Source organism: Accipiter gentilis, chromosome 9 (genome assembly GCF_929443795.1).
Source record: "Accipiter gentilis chromosome 9, bAccGen1.1, whole genome shotgun sequence".
In the NCBI taxonomy this organism is placed as follows: domain Eukaryota; kingdom Metazoa; phylum Chordata; class Aves; order Accipitriformes; family Accipitridae; genus Astur; species Astur gentilis.
The window spans coordinates 35,848,171-35,873,103 of NC_064888.1; the positions used below are offsets into that span (position 1 = coordinate 35,848,171).

General features: G+C 40.0%; 1 protein-coding gene across 1 annotated transcript in view; it reads right to left on the reverse strand.

The window, feature by feature from the left end:
- The window catches only part of GFRA1 (GDNF family receptor alpha 1), a 146,374-nt gene that overhangs the window by 39,849 nt on the left and 81,592 nt on the right, over positions 1-24,933 (reverse strand). The window contains exon 4 of the mRNA XM_049809576.1: positions 15,529-15,868. Coding sequence (XP_049665533.1) covers positions 15,529-15,868 — 340 coding nt within the window. The remainder of the gene's footprint in view (positions 1-15,528; positions 15,869-24,933) is intronic.

A 24,933-nucleotide genomic window follows, 5' to 3' on the forward strand; every position in this document is an offset into this window, starting at 1 on the left:
ATTTACTTTATTTGTTTACATGCTCCAGAGACTAATTATCTTTGTTTGCTTTATTGTTTTACCTACCTCAGAATGGTATTGGATGTACATCATTAATTGGCCTGAAAGTAGTGATGGGCAAACTTCAAAAGGTTCACAGGCTTAGTTTGAGAAAACATCCTATAAATAGACCTTATGCAAACTGTACCTGAATTCATCTGAGCTATTCTTATGACCTCTTTTCAGTTCCATTCCTTGCTAACTGTACAGACACCAGCAAATCCACGGTTGCCTTCAAACCACAGTCAACTGTAAGCTTTTCACTCCCTCCCTTCCCTTATTTAAACATTTAACCTTGAGATGAACATCTGTACCCTGTTGCCTTTAATAGCTTTAAAAAGTCAAGCTCTCTACCGATCCTTCAAGATACCTTAAATGTGTACAAAAATTTCTAAATTTCCATAAAATCTTTTCTTTGCTGGTGAATATATACTGTATGTACCAGGGGACAGGCTGAGAAGAAATGGATTCCCAGGTATGGGAAGAGATAAATAGCAGCACCATGAAGAAAATCGGGACAAGGAAACCCTATGTCACTGCAGTGATTCCTCTCTCAGTCAATAATTAAGATAGTGGCTCAGATCCAGCCTTGTGAGCAATTGGGAACAAAGACAGTTTCCAAGGTTTTTACAAATTCTGCTAATACCTGGATGAAGTCTGTTTTAGGACGGAAGAGCCTATTACATCTATCTAGTATGAAAAACCTTTGCCATGGTAGAAAGAGTAAGCCTGCTGTATGTGCGGTATTTTTGCGTTTCTAAAACAAAGTAGCTCCTCAGATTTAAATTTCATTATTTATGTGACCACAAATAAATCTTTTTGGAGATGCAATTATATGACCAGCGTCTTGAAAATTCTGAAAACTTTTCTTGCAACCATTTCATCATTCTTAAATATCCAGTTCTCCCTCAGATTATTAGGTGCATTGGTCCAGAGGTCATTTAATACATTCCTCTTCTCTAAATGTTTTTAAGGACTGATAACTATGGAATAACACCAGTCATTTACTACCCAGTCTGCTTAAAGAATTTATTTGTTGTAAACCCTAAAGGAGGCTAAAAAGTGCTCTGCTGATCCCTTTTGCATACAGCATGATTTCTATGCTAATTTCTGAAGAATTTTTGTGGTCATAAAAGGTAATGGCCTGACAATGTTGCACATTTAAGTTTTCATAAGCCAAATATAGTTCAGATATCTCTGGTCCAAGCATTATTGGACATCATCATACACGTCCTCCCTAGTGAGTCATCCAAACTTCATACTATCAAAGTTCTCTCTCCTGAGCTGTTAACTATACCTGCTATTTATGTGGATTCATTTCCACTGGAGATAAAGTTAAGGCCAGCAAATAAAAATGGAGACAGACCTCCATCTGCCATAAAATAACTCCATTATTTTTAGCAAAGTTCTGCTGATTAACGCTCACTGAAGAACTAGCCCCAAACATTTCCAGTAGACTGGCACTGATGAAAGTGTGCTCATCAGCAATACCAGAACAGTGGTGCTATTATTTATCTAGAGAGAGACAAAATAGCCTAATTAGGAACCACAGAATCATTTATCCTAAAGTATTGCACATGACAGTAAGAACTGTTTGGGTAAAAGAGACAATCCTTTTACGGATGCTGAAAAAGAGCAACCAGGTGATTGAAGTCCTATAAAAGTATGCATACTGGGTTATCTTAGTGTTCCTTCAGCACAAGGTAGTAACTTGTGAGTATGTGTCTAACTCATGACTCAGCAGGTTGGTAATCCAGAGAACAAAGAGAGGTCACAACATGTGTACCTTCAAGTGTGCATAGTTTTACATGTGCAATGTACATATGTGTATCTATTTGCTAGTTGGCTGGATAGAGACAGCAGTCTTATACTGTGCATAACATATAGCAGGACCGCATGTATAAGAAACTTATTTTCTTTTTCTGTTGAAGAATCACAAATCCTCTTTGTGCACAGCAGCATTAATGATTTTTTCTTTTCCCTTGCATAAAAACAAAAAAAGTAACTGAATAGAACTATCCAGAAATCTTCTTCCTAGGAAGAAAAAAAAAAGAAAAAAAAAATTTCTTTTTGCAGGGCCACAAATTAAATGCTGGTTATCTTAGCCCTGTAAAATCTCTTCAAAGTAAACTGCAGATCTTCTGGAAAGCTCACTTTAAATACTTTGTATACCACTAACTGAAAAAATAAGAATAATCCCATTGGCAAATTCAAAGAAAATCTGCTCAAACAACAAACAGACTTTCTAAGAGAAAAAAATCCCAAACCTGCTATTCTCTAATGCTTTGTATTCGTAGCAGTAAAATCATTTGTAACAGTTAAAAATACAAAGAAAACAAAGTTAATTTGCTTTCCTTATGATAGTGGTTCTTCAAATACTCAGCAGGATAAATCAAAACTTTCAAATTTTGCTTACAAATAAGCTTTGTTAATAGCAGTATTGTGTTTAATCTGCATATAATTTTTGAGACAATTTAATTTTATATTAGCACAGCCTGTTGCGTAGGCAACATTGATTAGGTTTTCACTATTTTTTATTCTCAAGGTTTTGTAAAAGTTCTTTGATGTTCTGAAGTTATCTTTGATATTTATCAGTTCTCCCTCTTTAAAGTTGGTCAACTCAGCTTCAGTACCGGTGCAGTATTTAAAAGCATGATATAAGTGATGAAGTTGCATAAAAATTCTAAAAATGCATTTTTAGCTTGGATCTGGTATAATTCATGGCCTATTGGAAAGCAACTCTACGAAGCAGGCATATGAGTCATCCCCAAGAAGTACCCCTATCGCTGGGCTAGCAGGTCTTGATTTCTCCGATTTCTTTTTTTCTCTCTGGCTCTACACATCTTCAATTGCTGGTACGGAGGGGCTGAGCCTTGAGAGGGAGAAATCTTCTCTCTTAGCCTTGCCTTTGCATTGGTGATCTTCAGGCCAAGAAAGACATCAAATCCGGACCTCCCGCGGACTGCACGCACGTACGGTATGATGTCCAAGTGAGCGGTTACAAGGAGTTGCCCTGTTAGCGAGCGCAGGGAGCGAAGGCTGCTGTCCTCTGCGCTCACCTCGGTGATGTTAGGTGAAGTCTGGACATGCTCGCCGCCATCTCTCTTTACATTGCTGCCTGTGTTTAGGTACCTATTTATGGCTCCACAGCAGTAACATAAAGAGCGCGTAAACGCCGAAGCTGAGTGACTGGGGTGACTACGCTAATTAGTCAAAGCTGCTCTAGCGTCTAGACACCATTTGGCAGACACAGCATAGTCACGTAAGGGAAGTGCTGCATCAATATTCAAAACAGAAAAGAAGTATATATCTGACACTGAAAAAATTCAGACTAAGTCAATGAATATGTGTCATAGTGATAAATGACACCATTATAGAAAAAAACCAAGCCCAACTACTAGTTCTTCTTTCGTGGGGGTCAAATGCAGTATCCTCCTCTGTAGCTACAAATAGCTCCCGTGGAGCTTGGGTGGTGTTATTTCTGTTGGGATGCAATAGTGGCAAGAGGGGCTGGTATGTGGCCAAACTAATGGCTTCATTGTTTGAGGAGCTATACATTTTCTCTTTGTTTCATAAACACACGGTGAGTGGGCAGTGAGAAAATGAGGCAAAGACTACATAAACTCTGTCAACCAGTGAGCCGAAAAAAGCCTGAGAGCAGCTCCGTCACAAGAGAGATGACCCTCCCAGCACCTAGTAACACAGCTTGGACCCATTTTTTTTTCATTAAAAGACACTAGAGCCGTGTAATACTAATACATTTCATACCTCCTTAGTTAAGTACACACACTATTGAGCACTTGTGAGCAACTATAAATTTTGACAGTTTTTTTAAATGGTCATTTTTACATATATTTATTAAACAGCAACTCCATTCATTTTTTTCAGCAAAAACCTGAGTTTTTCTTTGGTTGCCACCCTCCTTCTCAATGACAGCGTCCAGGCCCCGAGGGCACTAATGTCCCTGCCCACCCCCAGGGCTTCCCCTACCCAGCCTATGGCCCAGGACCCCATTCCAGCCCCCCCCAGGCCTCAGTCCCTGCCCCAGCAATGCCGTAGGACCTCGGTTCCAGCCCCCCCCCAGCCCTTCCCTGCCCAGCCATGGGCTCCACTGAGCCAGGTCCACCTGTGAGCCGACATCCCAGCCCATCCCCAGGGAAGTGCCTGATGCCCAGGGCTGCCCCCGGCTGCCCCGCTCGCTGGCTGGGGTGGGGGGATGAGACCTGCAAGGTCCTGCTCTGCCTGTCCCAGGGGGGTCCCCATGGACCCCAGGGAGCCCCCGGCCCGTGCTGCACCCTGACACACAGCTCAGCGTTTGTACCTTGTGGGAAGGAAGGGTAAAAAAGTAAAGATCTGCTGGCGGATCATTTGGCCCGCCAGCCCTGAACACTGAAAGCAGCATCTCTCCCATAAGCAGACCCAAATCTTTTGCATCACTGGCAGGAACCATTACAGGATCTTGGACACCAAATTCCAGCTACTAACCAAAAGAAGTTGTTTTTTGTCTGGTTTTGATTCTGTTTTGTTATTTTAAATGACTGGCAGCCTAAGCCCATGCAAATATTTGATTCTGGATTCAATTTATCTCTAAAAATTGTGGTGTTCATCTGGAAGTAAAATACAGACAAGCCCCAATTACATACAGGCAGCCTATTTGGATTGTGGAATAACTGGATACGGAAACAACCAGAGACCACACAAGATTCACGCAGATGCCCCTTGCATCACAAATGCTTGCTCAGAGCATCGGGCACAGACACGACAGTCCACCAAAGCTGGTTCCTCCAGCTGAGCACCCACACTCCACCCAAACTGCCTGGCTGAGTGTCTCTACCGTGTTCCCCACCATATCTGCCATTACCTATGTTATCCAGGCTTTTTGTTTACCGGGGCCTTCTAGACATCTAGTACCCCAGATAATGGAGAGCTATTAGAAATTCAGTTATGCAAAATGAAAAATATTTCCATCTATGCATATCTATATTTTACAAATTAACAGTACAAACATTCCTTCTATTTTTCTACTAACAAACCTCATTTTTCTGAGTAACAAGTGCTCTAAAGTAAACATACCCCACATCCATGTTCTATTATTGTATTTTATGCAAAGCAAAATAAAGTAAGTTATATACCATTTTCTGTTAAAATTATCCTTTCCTCTTGCTCATGTCATCTGCTAGAGACTTGTTAGATCTTTTTACACAATGTCTGCTACAGAAAAATCAAAAGAACTTAACAAAACACTAATCTCATAGTTTATCAATGTTGGTTAAATCCTCTAAGTGACTCACGATCGTGCATGAGAGTAATTTTAATTTAATATATTAGGTGTCCTTTGGGTTTAAGGATAACTACTAAGCTCAAATGTGATTCTAAAGAAGTATGATTTATTTGCAATTGGGTAATATAAGTATTTTTACACTACTGGCTTTTTGTGTAATAAAACCAATTTTGAAAAATATGGTGCAAATCCCGAGCACAAGGTAATGCAATAAAGAATTAGAACAATGATTCTCAGATGCAGTGACACAAACCAGAATTTTCTCTTTCTGTTTGCAAAAAAATTACCTCACATCATTTTTTAGAGGCCTGTTGGAGAGAACATCTGGAAAGCATTCCACAGGAAATCAAACCTATATTAAATATGTTTTGCGGGGCTCTGTTTCCTTCCATTGATTTTAAGCATGCATAATGTGTTTCTGTCTTCTCAGCTGCAAAGAAAACACTTCTCTGAGAATCTTCTACAAGATGATAGGATGAACTGTCAGTCTGTGATTTCTATCAGGGGATGCTGGTAAGATTTCTATTTAGTCTATCTGTCTCTGTACCAAAGCTTTCCAATAACATGAACAAATCCACTAGCTGCTTCCCGAGTACCGTGAATTTGTATATTTTCATTTCATTTCACTTCCTTTACGCTGTTTAATTTGAAGCTTCTAAATATACATGACTGTCATGTTTAAAGATGCCCAAGCCTCAGAGTGTCTCTTGATAGCCTGTTACTCAGGAAAGAACTAGTGCATTACAGATAGAGTTGTTCTCACTTCATTAGCTGGGCAGACAGGAGTGTCTTTGAATTACAGGCTGGAAACCTAAGAAAATCATTGTCACTCTCTAAAAGCAAGCAAAAGAAATTAGTGCCACTGCAAGTCCTTGAGTGTGCCACTGGATGCTTACGTGTTTGCTAACAACTATATTGTGAGTGCACACTGAAAAGATGCGGTTCCAAGTATCTGAGAAAGATGTCCATGACAATAATATTCTCTGTAACCACTTGAATAAACTATAATAGAATATTTCTGACTCAAGCATGAAACTGTTGTGGAGTTTGGAGACAAAAAAAACCCACTAATCTAAAATGTCCAATACAAGTTCTTCTCTTTACCAGAAAAGTTTCTGTTGGCAGGTGCGCTGGATCATCGGGTTTCCTAAGGTTATGTAGGGATGCTTTTTGCATAGGAAAATCCCTCAGTGGCACTGTGGCATGTGTGGCGGCATTCCTGAAGGGTACAGCTCCGTGTCCCCTTGCCAGAGATGTGGCTGAAGGAGAGAAAGGGTGCCCACTGTGTCCTTGCACTCAAGTTGAGCAGGGTCTGTAGGCAGCCAGCATAGCTGAAACTCATCTTGAAGCTACTCTAAAGACTATTCCGACCTCAGGAGTAAGACAACAAATATAAAATCAGAACTACAGCAGATAAAAGCAGATTAAGAGTCTCTTTTATATTAACCCTTTTTTTTCCACGCACAAAACAAGCCTCATCAAACTGCAAGTCGAAAAGTTCTGGCACTAGCAAACCAATATAGCATTGATCTTATTCAACACGTTTTACTTGCTTTTAAAAGCTATATGGATATATAATGCTAGTACAAAAAGCACTGATTTGTAGCATAAGACTGGAAAATAACCAGTTTTTACCAGTTAAGGATGATCTGGCTGTCTTAAGAGGCTTTTTTGTCTCCGCTGTCAAAAAAACCTGAACATGGCCACTGAGGCTGAGAGCTGACAGCCTGTGATATATCCAGATGTTTACAGAAGTTGCTCAGAAAGACATTGTCCATTCTGAAGAATATTTTGCAATGCTGCATGATGGCCAGTTACTGAGATGTATCTCCAGCATTTCACAGTGCATAATTAGAAAAGGGGGCATCGTAACTGAGAGGACAACCCCTGTAATTTATGCTTGAATTGGAACAAAAGAAAGTGAACTGAACAAGTCATTTTAATTTAACAGAGGTCTTAGTTATATCTGCTTTATAATAGAAAAGCTTGCTGTAATGGTTTATAGAATGTGCTTGAACAAATATAGTGTAAGCACAAACATGTGACTGTAAGGTCATCTATTAATAATCTTAGGCAAGGGTCACAGTCAGCTCACACAGAAAATCTATATTCCACAGTAAACACACACCCGAAAACTCTTCCTGTGTCACTTGTTTTAAAGCCAGAAGATAATCAAAGCATAGGAAACAACCACCACCTCTGCTGAGAAGTCTTTGTGGATACTGGTACATTTACATCTGGCTTCCACTTAACAGTAGTTACTCTGTCAGTAACATGGTTGTGCTTAAAACATAATGAAAGCAATGCAATTTCTATTCAGTAAACATTAAAATGCTAAAATTTGAAAATATGCATGTGGCTGTCACTTGCTCTGTTGAGAAACAAAGTTTTATTTTTAGTTCCAGTGCTTACATTTTCTTGCAGCTATTTTAATAGATGAACTGCCACCAGAAATATTCTCTCACTGGGGCCTGATGTAGAATGATATAAATAACCTTTACAAAGTCCAGCATAATGGAATGGTAAAATCAGTTGACATTCTTTTAATTAGTACTGCCTGAAGATTTACCTACACAGAACAGGAATAGCCAAATTCACTCCTGGAATAAATCCACTGAAGTCACTGATGTCAGAGGAAGCACACTGGGAATGGACTTGATATAATAGCTCTGTTATTCACATTAAACATACAGCAACTTCTTGCCTGTAGCATATACATGGTTTGAGGCAAATAAGAAAACATTTTGATTTATTAAAGAAAATGCTGTTGTGTGATATACACACCCTTTCTTTGCCCCAGAAACAGCAAGTTAGCCGAATGTGACCAGGTGTACATTAAAAAGGATCAAAAATCTTCTCTTCAGTGGATTTAACAGATTAGTGGGTGGAAATTACTCATGCAAACCGATGGGTGCTAAACTCCTGCTCTCTATAAAAATCTCTCAACTAACAATTCAGCAAATCAGCAGTATCAGTACCCTTACTGGAACCCCATCCAGCAAAGCAATTAAGTGCTTGCTTATCCATAAGAACATGAGTAGCTCCAAATTTAGATGTCTATTAAAGTTTAAGACCAAATTTAACTTTCCTGGATTTCAATATTTTTAACTAAACATAGGAGAAACTGATTCATTAATATCTGTAGTTTAGTCTTTCCCCCACGATAAATGAAGAAAACAAAATGGGTCACATTTGCCCTGCTGTAGATCCCTTCCTGGCTCATCTTTCTAATCTGTAGTCATCTTCTTTCTTCTATTATACAGGCAGTTTTCCCTTCTCACCTAGAATAACAAAACAAGCCTCTTCAAACAAAATGATACGCAGAGATGAAGGACCAAATTTGGATGATACAAATGCCCCCAAGTTCTAGAGCTAAAGTTTACTGGTGGCTGTGAGTACTTCAGCCTACCGAATCCTTTTGGCTAAAAAGGGACTAACGTGGAAGGCAAGGTATCTAAATATGACCTATAAAACTCTAATCATTTGTATCCAAGTTTCTTTTACAATTGCTGTGTGTTCACACACATACTTTACTCCCTCTTTCACTCCTTCAACCCTGTAGACAGGTAATAATGAACATTCAGTGCCATGGTTTGTTTCAACCTTAAAAGTAACCAGAAAGTAACCCTCAGCCACGTCAGGGATACTGCCAAAGCTACACCATGCACAACAGAAGTCATCTGAACCAAACAGTTCTGACAATGTTGAGGTATAACTTGGGTTTGGCAGGTAATGGGCACAAAAGAATTACGCTCCCTTTCCGTGGAGACTGGGTTGCAGCAATCAGCAGAGGTTCTAGCTGACTGAAGGATGCTGCCTGGAGAGTTTCAAGCTTGCCTGACGAGGGACCTCAGCGTAAAGATACTGTCTAGTTACTGCTTCTTGGAGCATAACCGCCCTGTGCGTGAGCTCTCTTCGTTGTTAAAGCACAAAGCGATGTGAAAGTTGAGTACGGGAATAAAGCTGAGTCATTTTTCTAATTACTATATCCTTGTGTCTTTGCTTCTTTCAGAGAAATGTCAATCACCCAGCAAGCTTTTAATCTTCAAGACCCTCTTAAGCAGAACAGAGAGAGTATAAATGAGGACTGGCCAAGCAGATCCTGGCACCGCAGAATGAGATCCGTCTACACTTTAACAGGGACAAAGCAGTCTTGTTTTGCTGGGTGCTCTGATTTTTGGATTCCAACGGGATTTATGGATATATTTTAAGGAGGAACTGCTTGATTCATTCGGAGTTTTATTCAGAGGGAAGAAATTTAAAATGACCTTTGTTTATGGGGTGGAGGGGAGAGTAATACTTCACCTATTTTACTCTGCTAATAAAAGACATCAATGTAATGAATCATGTAAAGGACTAGACGGGAAGAAAATAATACAATATTGCAGCATTTTCTATCTTTACTTTGACTTGACTCGAAAGGGGTTTTGCTTATTTTGCAGAGACTGCATTAATAATTTTTTCCAGGCTAGCAATTCCCCCCACACATACTCCACTACACCATCATGTTTACTCTGCAGAGCACACCATCTTCTGTCCCACCTGGCCCCAGATTCCATTTCTTGAGTTTTCTGAACCGTGATCATTCCTCACTATTAATTCATTAAAATGAATTAATACCTGGGGTGTTTTTCACTTAAATAAATATGGTACCTCCAGCAATATATACATATCTACATATGCTTATGTATACATATAAAAATCATTCTTCTTCAAATTCAGGCTATGCTTATAGATGTCAGGTGAGCTTGTGGGCATGCTGCAGTATATGGGCCGAAAGGTAGCTTTACTTTTTTCCTGTCCCACTTGGTATTTTGCAGACAGGAGCCTTCCTGATACCACGCACAGAGAGCAGGGAGGATTTGCAGGTAGCCTGAGCTCAAGCTAACCCTATTACACTGCAGACATCCTACATCTAGTGCAGGGTGAGTCAGGCAGCACACGAGGTTTTTTGCTCACTCCCTGACTCAGTGTCTAAATGTACAATATAGGCATAGCCTGCATGTCTCTAGAAATCAAGAGTGTCCCTGTTTTAATGTCCTTAAAAGCATTACAAAAACTATGTTGCTGTCCTGGTTTTGCATACCCACAGCAAAACAATCATCTCAAGGAGCTGCCAGACAGCTTTGAGTGCCAAACTGATATAAATACCCCGGAGGGATGCAAATCCGGCTCTGTTTTACAGAACTGTATAATGTCCTTTTAACACATCAAGCTCAAGTCAGTCTGAGACTGAGCAGTCAGGCTCAGTAGCTGGCCAACTGAATTGTAACCAATATAAGCTACAAGGTTCAGAAAGGGAGGTAGCACCTATGTTTTCCCTCTCATTTTCTGAATTACAGAAGATCACTGGACTGTGGCAGAATATCGAGGGAGGAAAAGAACAACACGCCGAGGAGCAGGTGAGGAGGGACTGTAAGTGGCCATAATAGAGAGAATTCAAACGTGGTGGAGAGGCAGTGAAAGTCAGATAATGACTGGGAGATCTGGAAAGAGAAGATGAAAGGAGACTAAGCAAGGGGATGAGGCATGAGAAAATAAGCAAGGGAGAAAGTGAGAAAAATGAAAGATAAGTCTAAGGAATAGAACATTTGAGGAAAAGGGCATATTTCTTCCTCCCGCCTTCCCTCTCTCCCCACACAACCCTTTACTGCACTCCTCCCTGCTACCCGTTAATGCTTTAAGCGAAGAAGGCTCTCTCCTAACACAAGGTGCTGTGCTCTCCCTCTGCAATAGCAGGACAAAAAAGGCTGACTGCACGTTTATAACATCTCATCATAGACTTACCTACAGTGTTTAACCACCCCCTCCTCTGGCAGATCTTATCCATGATGGTGTAGGGTTTGCAGTCAGTAATGGTACATGTTGCAGGAACAGCCCAGAAGTCTTACATAGAGAAGCCACTTTTACAAACAGGTACTGGTATAAAGCACTTGCACATTGCACATGCCTTATGGGAAAGGAACACAGATTCAGTCCCTCCCTTGCCATGGTAAATTATCATTAAAAATGTTCAACAGAATATAAAGAAGGAAAATTAATTTCTTGGCAAGTTTCTTATGTTCTCAGGAAACGTAGCAAGCAGCTGAGCTTTTGTTATAGCTTTTACTGTGGATGAACTCTTTTACGCACTGCTGAAAATGTTTGCATATTTTCACACAACGTTCTTATACCTGTAGATGCAGATATCTTTCATACAGAATTGAATGACTGGGTGGTTGCAACAAAATTAAGACTGGATAGGACAGGTGACCAGAAACTGGTCAAGGGGTAAGAACACACCAATGAAAGTACATTTATAAAGATTTAGCTCTCTGAATACACAGTGCCAAAAATATCTTTATTGTCTTTTCAGGGAGATGACCCATCTATTGAAAACTAATGGGACATTTCCCTATTATCCTTCAGCTATCCCATGAGGAAAAATTATTTAAATATATTATGCAGCCGTTTTCTCTTTTTTTTCAGTATCAAATAGCTGTAGCCAGCAACATGTGCTTTTTATAAAACTAAAGGCAAAACATTAATAATAGTATCTATTTTAGCCAAAAAAAAAAAGGTCCAAACAGCTGTCTTCTGAAGTTAGTCAAGAACTACTTTCTGCCTATTTTACCTTAAAAACAAGACTCAATGATTTGACCAACCATTTTGAACATAGTAATTGTGGAGGACAAGAAACATGCTGTCACTAGATTCTTATGTGGACAAAAAAATGCCTCATTTTATACTATCCTTCTTTTCAGATCGTTGCAGCACGAGACTGGATTGATACTGTTCTTTACGAAACAATTTGTCTGTATCATTATCATTCTGGGCAGTGCCTTCTGAATGCATCCAGGAGACAGAGAAGTATGCAAATTCAAAACACATTATTAAAACCACCAAACTAATGACTCACACTTTCATTACTCAAAGAAAATAGTATTTGAAACACTGCTAAATGTGATAGTGGCAACAATGAAGCACACTGCCCTGCATTTACAGCAGAATGGTATTTTTAAAACATGCCAGTCAACTTTCTGAAGTTTAATGGGTAGCTGAAGTGAACAGAACAGGAGGTTCCTGAGGTTTGAATTATTCCAGGACAACATTGTTGGTGAAAGTTTTTGACCGTATATTGACTTTCCTTAGAAGTTTTGTTAATGTTCATAATAAAAAGGAACTCTAATGGCTTCTTTTTGTTCCTTGGGGTTTTTTGCTTTTCTTTTCGGTGCGCATTGACAGGCATGCCTAAGAGACTCCAGTTGGTTTCAAAGCTGGATATGGACTGGGATACAAGTAGAGGCAGCAGAAGACTGGTAATGAAAGTGAACCATTCAGTATTCTGATGAAGGTGAAAAATTAGGACTATTTACATAAGTCACAACTTATTTGCATTTCCTGACATTTCTGGTCCTTTTCTCCCTCAGTTGAGAGTTTATGTTATATAACAGATAGATTAATGAATAAAAAAGAAAAAATAATAACCAAAGCGTCCTGCCATGTCAGTTAGTGATACCTGCATTTTGGCCAAATCGCTTCTCTGCTCTTAACACTGTTTCAAAAACAGATTCAGTGATTTGTGCATTCAGGACAAAGCTTTTAATGAGGATCCAAAACTGAATGTTTAAATACTTATTTACAAAGGCCCAGCTGATATTTTATACACATTATGAGCAGATTCAAATCTTGCATTTCTGAGTACGCCGCATTCATAAACCAAGGTACTTTCAGAAACCCTTTAGAACTTGTCCCCCTTGTCTTAACTAGCACTATGAAGAAGCTTTAATAGATATAATAGGCACACAAAGAATAGTTGCTAATATTTCTACTTGTTTCACAGTAGGCATAATGTATTCTCAAATTATTCTCCCATTTAGATACTCTTTTTGATTTCAAAATGAAATAGAAGTTATCAGAGATAGAATTATATGCCTACTGACTACTGCTTTTAATTATTCTAAACATATCTGGAATTACTATGTAGACTGATATTTATCAGTGCCAGTACAGGAGATCTTCTTCCCTTTCTCTCCTCCCCTGCCCAAGTCCCTGCTTTCCTGCAGGACAGGGGAACAAATCACACCAACTCCCTCTCAGTGCACAAGTCACAGAGACAAAATGTCTGTTGCCGTTATTATGGACAGGCTGGGATAGCTCTGCTGCTGACTTCTCCTCTCCATGACAGTAGAGAGGGAAGGTACTAAATACACTAGCAGTTTAGACAGCCCAGGAGGTATTAACACCTACATGAGATGACTCTCAGCAACATATCAAGCTTGCTTTACCTCCAGGCATAGGACCTGAGTCCTGCACTCACTGCCTCTGCCCCAGACCCCGCAGGCATTTGCTCACCCATCCCCTTTTACCCCCGCTGCCTCTCGCCCTCACAGCCAGGTCTCACGAGCCTTGGAAGAGTTCAAACTTTTTGATTTTGGTATTTAAAGAAAAGCAGCCTGGGAAGAACCTGTAAAGAAATCCATTTTCATCCCAGTGCCAGCTGTAACTTAGGGCAACAGGAGCAGAGACTTTACCAAGCTTTCCTCTGCAGCGTTGCAATGGAGAAAGCATAACACCAGACTCGTGAAGTCAAATTAAACAAAACGCCATTAAAAACTTAGCTGCTGAGACAACATTAGATCAAAGCTGACCAAAGGAACACACAGTCATGAGAGAAGTAATGGCATTAATTTATCTAAGTTATTCCTGAACACTACAGCCTGAATAATAGGAAGAAGTCTCCCTATAAAATCCTCTCTCCCATTTCATTGGCACTGTAACACACTCCAAGTCTGGCAGAAAACACAATAAAGATACTGTAACTCTACTAATTAACAGGGCCTGTGTACAGGGAAGACAATATATATATAAGCAAAAAGACTAATGGCACAACATGGAAACGGAAAACAGGTGGTTTTACAGGACTACATGTATCCAGCTTTTATAAACTGCAATAGCATCAGCTGTGAAGGTGCTGAATGCAACTCACCGGGCCAAAAAAAGAACCTGCACTGATTTAAATTTGCTGTAATTTGGGTCAGCAGGAAACTGGCTGCAGACTTCCCCTGAGCCGGCGAGGGTAGGATGCTGCTCGCCTCCTCACCTCTGAACAACACTCCGGCACATCTGAGGTGCTAGGGCTAAATGCTTAAGATCAGCAGTGGAGATCTCATAAACAAACTTCAAAGCAAATATTTTACAGGCATATGTAAGTACTTATTAAGATTTACATCATATCTTCAGTGTCCTTGACATTTTACAATAGTGTTTATTTCCTTACTTGCTAATTCACAGAACTGGATAATCTACAAGGAATTTACACATTAGAAATGAGCAAGATTCTTGGGCATAACTTCATAAATACAACATTAGCACAGCAACGCTCTAATATAAACATACACAATGCTAAGTAGGAAGAAAGGGCAGTACCTAGCAGTACCAAAATGTTCTCTCTTGCCTAAGGGCAGAGGAGGTCCTGTATGCCACTGTTGTGTGACAACCTGCAGGGACCTCGCTGAAGGCGAAAGGACCCAGTTTGTCCTGTGAAGCAGCGCTCTGCGCTGCCTCTCCGGGCTGAACAGGCAGAGGAAAGCGACTGGGAACTAGGTCACTGAATCAATGACCCTCCAGTTGTATCAGCCCAGCACCCTTGTCAGAGGAGGAGAGATAAAACAGTTCCAAGCTTAAGACAGCTCTAAGAAGACAGTGGGATCTAATCTGCAAATGTGGACTCCGTTTCTTTCCATGAAGAAAAAGCCCATGAGTAGTCTGTGTATTGTGACCACTTACAAAGACCAACATGTAGCTTGTATTCACAAACAGTTATTAGTGCTCACATGTAAGACTGCAATGAAAATAAATCCCATTATAATGAGTAATACTATTTTCACCTGGTCACTAATGGGACATAAAAGTCATTCTGAGACATCATTTCATAGAGACACCATATGAAAACGTTTCCAACAAAAATCTGTAAAAGTTAAACTGGGGGTTTAATGATTCCTCCATAGTGCGAGGGAGTAGCTGTGAACAGTTTTGGAGAAGGCACACACTGTAGCCAGATGCAGGCTTTTGTTATTCTGTTAAGGATGTCAGTGGCATTTGCTTTTTTTCCTGACTCATCCTTTTCCCTAGTGGATATTCTGACCCTTAGTCCTGGCAAACCTAGCAGTACCAAAATGTTCTCTCTGGTACCTCATTAATCACTCCCCTGCCATGTGCTATCTTACCTGCAGATGTAATTCTTCTTGCAGGATTCTTGTAAATTCAGGCAGTTTGGTTTCTCCCTGTCCTCATATGAACACACAGGAACAATAGTCTGCCGTCTCCTTTCTGTACAGGCTACGTCTCGACAGGAGCAGAAGAGCATCCCGTAGCTGTGCTTTGGGGGAACTTTGTCAAAAAATAGCCGGAGGGCCTTATGACACTTCCGCTTGTTACAGATTTCATTAGACGTGCTGCTGGTGCAGGGGGTTATGTAAGCAGATCTGAACCTCTTGCAGGTATCATTTAGGTTACAAGCTTTTGCTGCATCCAAGCAATTGTTCCCCTTTGAAAGTACTGGCTCCACTAGAAAAAACAACACAACAGCAGTAAGAAATGCGTCACATTTATATTGTGTTTTGATGTTTGTGTTTATTTCACTGTTAACGAGATCCTGGTTATATATTTGTTACATACAAAACTTTCAGTGCCAGAAACTGCGACCAATCCTTAGGTTTCTTAGGGTAATGGTTTAACGAGTGAACAAGAGCATAGGCATGCGTTAAGATCAGAATGCTGGCAAATAAATGACGATTACACCGGGCAGGCTGTACTTCATCTTCTTTGTAGCAGACATGCAAGATGAATATTGGGTAAGACTTGGTCTCACTAAAAAACTATTAAAATCGCTGGTAAATTGGAAGGGATACGTTTGGCCTATCGCATAAGAACACAGTGAGAACATGGGCTCCCAACTCTGCTTTTGTAAAGCTCTGACATCTTTTTTTTTTTCCTTGAACAGTATAAAAGACATTCAGTTTCTGCACCAGGTAACAACATTTAAATGTAAGTTGGGTACTCCGCAGAATGCAAAAGCCACATGCCTGTTACTACAGTTTTTGAGGTATGAAAACAGCCCACCCAGCCAGAAAGGAAAGCAGGTGCAGCCCCACGACTGTGAGCTCTCCAAGGCCACCCACAAGGCCTGTACGCTCCATGCTTAGTTAAAGACACTTTTCTAAGATCTATAGATGCCACCTGAACCCTGGAAGTCTTATGAAGTTTACGAGCTTTGAAGAAGCTGACGTAGAATTAACAAGTGACTGTGAATGAAATGCTTTAAAACAAGGAGTATGCCTCTCACACACAAACATGCACACGCTACAAGTTATAGGAAAAATTAAACTCGGGTAAAAGTTTAGACTATAATTACACATTTAATTTTGCAATACATTATCCAGATATTAAAACCCAATATATGCTTTGCTTGAAAATGAAGGCAACTGGCATTAGAATGAAAAATTCAATTAAGAATAATCGTAATGCTGCTTTGGATATTAGGAACGCCAACATCACAGATCCAAGAAAATACATTAACTTCCCGTTGCTACAGAATGTGCAAGCTGAACAAAACATTTTGCAAATACCTAAAACTCTGCAGCAACCTCTTAGGGGGGCTGGCCAAAGATAAAACATCTCAAATGATCTAAAGCTCTAAGTTCCTCTTAAAAACCCCTTTTTTTCTAAATCTTCCACCTTTTCCCCAAAACTCAGTCCAAGGCCATTCTACAACTCAGTGCCACTCCTCTACATTCTCCTGCCACTTTGCCTCCCATTCCTAGATCAGGACATCAACCTTTTATCTTTTTCCATAGAAGGAAAAGATGATGTAGCTTGGCTGACATGCTGCACCGAGGTACTGCAATTGCCTGAACTGACTGTGCCCAAGACGAGCCTTGGTGCTAGCACACGCTTCACATTACACAAATACATCACCTGCTATTATTCAAAATATCTTACCTACCCAGAAGTAACACAATGCCTAAGTAGCATTAGATTTTTCACTCTAGTGATATGCTGTAACTACATTCAGTGGGTTCGTCCATTTAACCTTTGTACATTTAACATGCACACTCCAAGTCCTTCCCAATCCCAGTTTCTTGCACAATAATCTGCAACTTTTTGCTTCTTATCTTCACAAATTACAAAATTATAAACATGCAACATTTGACTATAAATAACAGAGCCAAGCATTTCTCATAATAGCAGCCTACCACAGTTTAAGCAACACCAGATGCAGAAGAGATGATATCCAAAATACAACCCTTTCATAAAATTGTAATGTTTTTATATAAAATGTTGTGTTACATGAGCTTACAACTATAATCTTAACTATGAACTCTCAAAGTTTTTTTTATACAGTATATAGAATTATATATTTAGTACAAATATAATTACTATGTAATCTGCGGGGCATATAATTATGCAATATATGAATAGTACATGCTAATTACTATGTGATTGCAGAGTAATTACATGGTTATTTGTGCCTGGGAGTCAACTGCTGAATTCCACTCTTTAAAACAAGATTCCGTGGAAGAGCTTCAAATGGGGCATTTCAATACAAACAGACATCAGCTTACTGTATGATCTATTAGAAAGCATTCTTTAAAAGAAAAGCCAAGATGTAATAAAGCACCTCTTTGCTGTTAATCGTATAAATGTTTTCAATTAAGGGTCCGAAATGTAGTAAATGCTGATACAGAATTAAAAGGCACTGTGAATATGAACACCTCAAAGATCAAAAGGGACAGGTTAATCAATCTTTTTTAAAAATTGAGCACAAGACAATTGACTGATGACACAAACAGCAGTGAAAGTTATCTTGGATGAAAGTTGAATTAGGTGCAAATAGTTCACAAACAATAGTTACGTTCATTCATATCTTTCACACAATTTATATCTAGTCAAGACTTACATTCCTCTATAAGTCAAATCTGAACATCAACCAAGTCTTTTGGTGTTTGGGTTTTTTTTCTAGAACTACCCCTGGCTGTAAATTGCCACTAGCCTTTTCTATTTTGATACATATGTCTCTAGCTATTGTTTCTGGCATATTTATCATCCCATTATACAAATTATTTCTACCTTTTAAAACCAAGACTAACATACAGCACGTAAGAGATATGCATCAACTGCATCTGAATTAAACAAGACTGTCTAAACCAACTCTTCTCATTAATGCCAGCTTCTCCCAAGCTTTTAAATTGGGTTTTAATGCAAAATGTATGGTTCAGAACACACTTTATGCTTTATTTTTATTGCAAAAGTACAACATAGTTATTCCTAAGTCCTGTGGTAACTACAAACAGTTAACAATACTGAGAGTGTTTCTGAGGATTACTTACGCAGCAGTAATATATAAGGTCAAAATTTCACCCAGCTTCTGTTCTGCAAAGCTTAAATTATTAAGACAGGCAGGAGTTTGGCTCTTACTAGGTACTGACTACATTAAGAACAAATGGATCTAATCCAGAGCTACTTTTCCTGCCAGCATCCTTTGGGAAAGGTCTGTAAGGAGATCCTTTTTCGGTTCCCCCCTCTCTTGGGGCACTTGGATATGGATTGAGGGTGGTCAGAGCAGCAGCCTGGGACAAGTAATGATTCCTTCCCACCACCAATTCCCCACGCAGAGCTTCCTCTCTCCCGAGTCCACTTTGCCTTGGGCCCATTCTGGAAATCTCTGCCAAACCGTGCAGCTCTCCGCTCCTGCCAGATCCCTGCAGACTCCGAGGTGAGTTACTTCCAGGCAGGTGACAAGTGATGCCTCATGCCTGTGTGCGGGCCACTGGTTCCCACCCATGGCAAGGGGCCCAGCAGAGCAGATCTGCAAACACCAGGATGCTGCCTCCCACCAGAAGTCACCAGCAGCTGGGAGCTGCTTCGCTGGTATGGGTGCTACCCTGATGCGGTGCAGGCAGGGTCAGGAAGAACACAGCCAGAGCCAGGAGCTGCTGCCTTGGTGGGAAAGCACCCGTAGAGTTAGGATGCCTAAAAATGTCCTCCCACCAGGCCGTTGGCTGTACGCTATGTGCAAAAACTCTGAGGCTTGAGCAACAGTTGGCTTACTAACTGAGCTCTACGTGGATCGCCGTCTCGCAGCTCTTCTACTGCACGTGTAACACACACATGCAAGGCGAGATGTTTTTTCTGATAAATTTCACTGATGAAAAAGCAGGCCTCGTATTATAGTATAAGGTGTAACCACTTCGGTATTCGTTATCTCCTGAACCCCCCTCACCCTGGCCCAACATTGCTACAGCTGCAACATCTCTGGACTCAAGCTCCCATACGACAGCAGAAAGAAGCCAGCCAAACGCTTGTCTTTCATCCAGAGATGTTTCCAGAGTTTTAATAGGGCTTCCTCTGCCCCGTGTGATCTTCCTTATGCTTCACCCTCTTTCACAGTCTCTTCGCCTTAATCTTTCATCTTCCTTGCATTTCCATTTCTATTTCATTTCGGCACCTACTGAGCCTTTGGCTGTCTCCTCGACTCCTGTTAACCCCAGGGTGCACAAGAAGGGATTCTCCGTGGATATTGGGAGCTTCTTACTCATACTCCCACTAGATGGAAGGAGCGAAAGGACTATTACTTGTTCTATAAGATTCTTATTAAACAAAGCAAAATGGACACTTAGTTTTCAATTTTCTTACAGCACATAAAAAGCAATTTACTGAGGTTGGCATTAAAATTACCATTACTATTTGCAAGTAATTAGCATTAGTAGGTTTTCTAGGGGTTTTAGTGAAGGGAATGCTGTAAAGAGAGCGGTAAATGTTAATGTGATGGAAAGCAAAATTACAAAGTGATAGAGGTGACCACATGGGTATGGGCCTACTCGAACACAGGTGCAGTATATGGCATATAGGAAACAAAACCTGACCAGAATAAAGAGGAGAACCACGATCCCACTTTAACAAAAGTGCTGCTATGGAGTTCACCAAAGTACTTCTGCTTTGTAAGAAGAGCATATTAAAAAATAAGGAAAGCATGGGAAATATTGTCATCTGCATGTTAATGGATTCAAATAAACTACCATTTTCCTGGACAAATTATTTCTAATCCCAAATGGCAGAGAAAAAAACGAGTCACGCCCGAGAAATCATGAGACTGATACATGTACATGTTATTCTGAGGTTCTACTTGTCTTCTACTAGCATTTAAAGGTCAGGCCTACTTCAATCCTTTTCCATAATCATAATAACCTTTACTTTTTAAATTAAAGTTAATACATTATCAGCTATAACCAGGGCTTTCAAAGCACTACCAAATATGACAAGGTGCATGTTGACATCACAATCGATGGCAACAGTAGGTACACCAGGTGACAAGTATGAGATTGACTCCTGTGTGCAGAAGGGCACACCCAGGGCTAGAGCGACAAAAGGACATAAACAAACAAAACTGCCTAAACTGAGACTTTTAGGTTCCCAAGACCAAAGCTGGAACATTTTACATTCCTGGTAAGTCATGTAAGTTTTCGATAACACAAATTCTACAAGTGCCTAGAATCCTTTTCTGAATACACCCATAAATCTACTTGAGGAGGTAAAGACTGTCTCCTGCCCAAGCCCCGTAGAGATCAGGAACATTTACATTGCTTAGTATGAACCAACAGACATGATTTGGAAGTGTTCATCACTCAGCTACCATGTTATGCACAGCTGCTACACCCAAAGTCTTTTTCAAAACACCCTGGCCTTCGTTTTTATAAGACTCCACTGGTCAATCATCAGTCAGGATCTAGAAACTTTGGTTCAATGCCTTCCTTGACCTGGAGACTCAGAACCACTGTTCTCATTTCCCAGAAGGGTTCTCAAACCATCTTGCTGTTGAGTATTCTCAGGAAGGTGCCCAGGAAATAGTGCATATTGCAAAACACAAGAGAGAGCATCATGCTTCAGCCCAAAGACGAGACCTCTCCCCGGGAGGCAGATTGCTGGGTTCTGGCCTGCACCCAGGAAAAAGAGTTATTTCTCTTACAAGAGCAATGACTGGAAACCAGGATTGCCTCCCTAAAGATGACTCCCTTAATTGTAAGTCTGCAGAAGTGTGATCCCATTTGTGCTCTCTTCTTCTAACCCCTTCTAAAAAAAACCATAACCCTTTCTATACCACCGCTCCTCCCCTTCCTTCCAGACCAACCTACTGCCTAATCCATAAGGTATCCTCTCAGGCTTTGTGAAAACCTGTAGAGAAGAGCAGAAAGCAAAGCCATCCCACTTCCTCAAAGACTATTCCGATCACTAATAGTGACTAAAGCACCATGACATCTTCTGCTAGGAGCCCATTAAAAGAAGAGCAGCTCCCTACTCCCAGGAGCATACACTGATTGCTGTGGGGGCAGATGCACCTGCCTGAAGCTGTGAATTTGGCTCCTCGGGACCGGAGTCTTCCAACAAATCTCAGTTTCTGCATTTCTTATTGTCCATCTAGACATTTATTGTGCAGGGTTTTTCATTGGGTGGGGGTTTTGGTTGGTTGTGTTTTTTAACACACTATTGCCTGTGCACTTTATAAGGATTTGGAGCATCTTGCTAAGGATTTTAGATTATCACCTGGAAGCAAGGGCTCCTGACTTTTAGGTGGATAAACCTATCTCTTGGTCTCTTCCTGGAAGTGTAATTCTACTAAGAGGGCCACATGCCCTACATGCTGCATTTTGCATTGCCCAAGCTCACCACTGGATCTGGGCTCTAGTACTTAGCAGGATGCTTGTCTCAATTCAGAGTTAGATCCTGCTACCTTTAGTTGACCATTTCCTAGTGCATTTCATAGACATTGCAGATAAAGATTGCAGGAGAAGACTTGTATGCTGGATATGTGTTGATGAAAAAGGGGAGCAATTATGTCTTAAGATTTCCTTTGATACTTTCAGTCTTTTCTGGGGAGGAATGGGGAAGGCTGAGCAGAAAACTCAGAGGTGGCTGAGCCCTGTGGGCTGGCTGAGGGACATCTGCTCAACTTACAGGCTATGTAAGAGGGAAGTCTTATAACCCTACAGTGAACTGGTTTAAATTTTTGTTCCACGAGAGCAGGGTGTTAACAACATCGCGGTCTGCTGCTGAAATTCTTTCTGTCTTCACTCACACAAATATCCTGACCTTTCATTTCTGCTACAAATATAGTGAAAGTTTATGCCAGGGACCCTAGTTTTCCACCTGGCACTGAGGACAGCATAGTTAAATCTATTTATTCACTAGAGATATTCTGAATGTTCAATAATCTAAATTCAAGAATTTGCTTCTTTAATGCTACTTTTACTTCTTCTGTCCAAGGTATCTCACACAGGAGGCAGAAATATATGAATAAAATCAGAAGCTGCTAAACAAGGAAACTTCCAATTGCGGCAAACTGATCCAGTCACTGTTTCTCACATTACTGTACCAATTATTTCACTTCTGCCCTAAAGGGGTTTAGGGTGTAAAGGTCATTTTAACGTATCTACACTGCACTAGCATCAGGAATGGATTATGCATGGCTGGGACCATACACGGAATATATTTTTTTCTGAGGGAGTTATCTCAGTCATTCCATATACAATTCATGCTCTGTACTGAGTCAGAGGCTGGTTTTGTGATGTGGAAGGCTATCGCCGCGGTTTCAGCTGAGTTCTTCTAATTAATTTCCCCTTAAAATATTCAAAGTGAAAATGTGTTACTGCATATGCTCTCATGTTATACAGTTCAGTATTTTATTATTAGCTAAATACTAGGTCAACAGAACTGAGAAAGAACTAGCACACACAGAAATACAGAATAAACCTGTGAAAATATTCAAACCTACACAGTTGCCATGAGAAGTGATTTACTGCATGCAAGTTCTCAAGACACAGTGAGGGACTGTTTACCAAAGTCATGCCAATTTACAGGGCAACTTTCAGCATTTCTTTTTATTACTGCAGAATTGAATTCACAACTTGTTTCCTCTTTTCCCCAGACTTGATTAATTACCGTGTTAACATAACTACTGTTCTCCTGCTTATAATGGGCTCCCTCTAAAGTGCTGCCCCAGCAAAATAAACCAGGAGAAAGCTTCTAGCTCTTTGCTCTAGCATTGCAATCCTTTCTAATCTCACGATTTTTCAAATTTATGTTCCATTCCAATAAAGCTTGTATGAATATCATAGCAAATCAGATAATACAAGGTTTTGACCCTTGTAATTGATCCTTCAAGGTTCTTTTTGCCTTTTTCCAGTTGACGTGATAAAAATTACATTTAGATGTGCTTGTTGACACTTGAGAATTCACTTTGTTGGTCATATACACTGTTTCAGAGAGATCACATTACATAATGATGTATTTCTAGTGCTTTATTTCTTCTATACCTACAACCCCATTAAGCTGTAAGCAAACCTCCCATGGGGCTGTAAGACTACAAGTATCAAGGGGGCAATGCTCCCATACTGTTCAGAGGGAGTATACCTGGAGAAAGTATTACGTGAGGATACAGGGTTAAACATTAGCTACTATTTTAAAATATTTTCAAATAAATAAAAGCAGCTGAAAATAAAAAGTTCAATTTCCATTTGTAGAAAAAGACATATTTTAATGAACACAGACCATGTATGCCAGCACTAGAAATCAGTTATCTAGCAATGGTTTCTGTATCACATGACCAGTGGAATAAAGTGATTAATTGGACTGTCTCAGTAAATGCGATCATTACACTTTTAATTAACCTTTTCAACCTCTCGCACCTTTTAGTTTTGTTATACATTAGATTTTTGCAGTTTTCCAGTTATTATGCATGACTAAGCTTAAACCAATAGAGAGTTCTGTTAGAAAGATAAGAAAAACAATTCAAACAGCTCTTACTGTTCCTAATAAGAAAATACCCCTGATACTGTCATCATAAGGGTAGTTATAAATCAGGTGGAGGACAGACATTCTGAACTCTGTGGCTAGGTTCCCACCTAATTTTTGTTTTGGCAGCACACTGTTATTTAATGGCTCTGGCTACCAGGAAACTAGCTTTTGAAAATTCTTTCTCAACCTAGTTATAATTACTCCATATAAATCATACAATGATCAATTATAATAATCTTAGCTTCATCCATTATTTAAACTTAGCATTTGAATCTACACAGCAGGAGTGCAGGAAATTCCAAAGTCCTTTCTCTGCTCGCTAACAACTGCTTTATTCCTGAAGTCATGCCAGTTACAGAAAAGAAGGGGCCAGATATGCTCTTAGCTATGACATCGAAACCTAAATAACCACAGATTTCGAACAAGGAAAGGTTTTTATCTCTGAATATATTATTTTTTTCTAACCACACTAGCTTCCTGCTGTTGAAACTAAATTCGGAGTTTGCTTTCATTATGTTGGTGCACCAAAATCAGAGGAGTTCTACAATTATATACACTAACAGCACAGTATAGTCTTACTTTAAAATGGCCTAGACCTTTCTCATATGTATACATACATACACATTGGTACACACGTGTATATGTACATAGACTGTTTCCATACTATTTGGCTTCATGTCTCATTTCACAATATAGCTACTTATATATTTACTAATAAGCGTGAGAAATAATCCAAATGTTTTTGTCTAACTTAAAGCTGATTCTAAGATATCTGAGCTCGG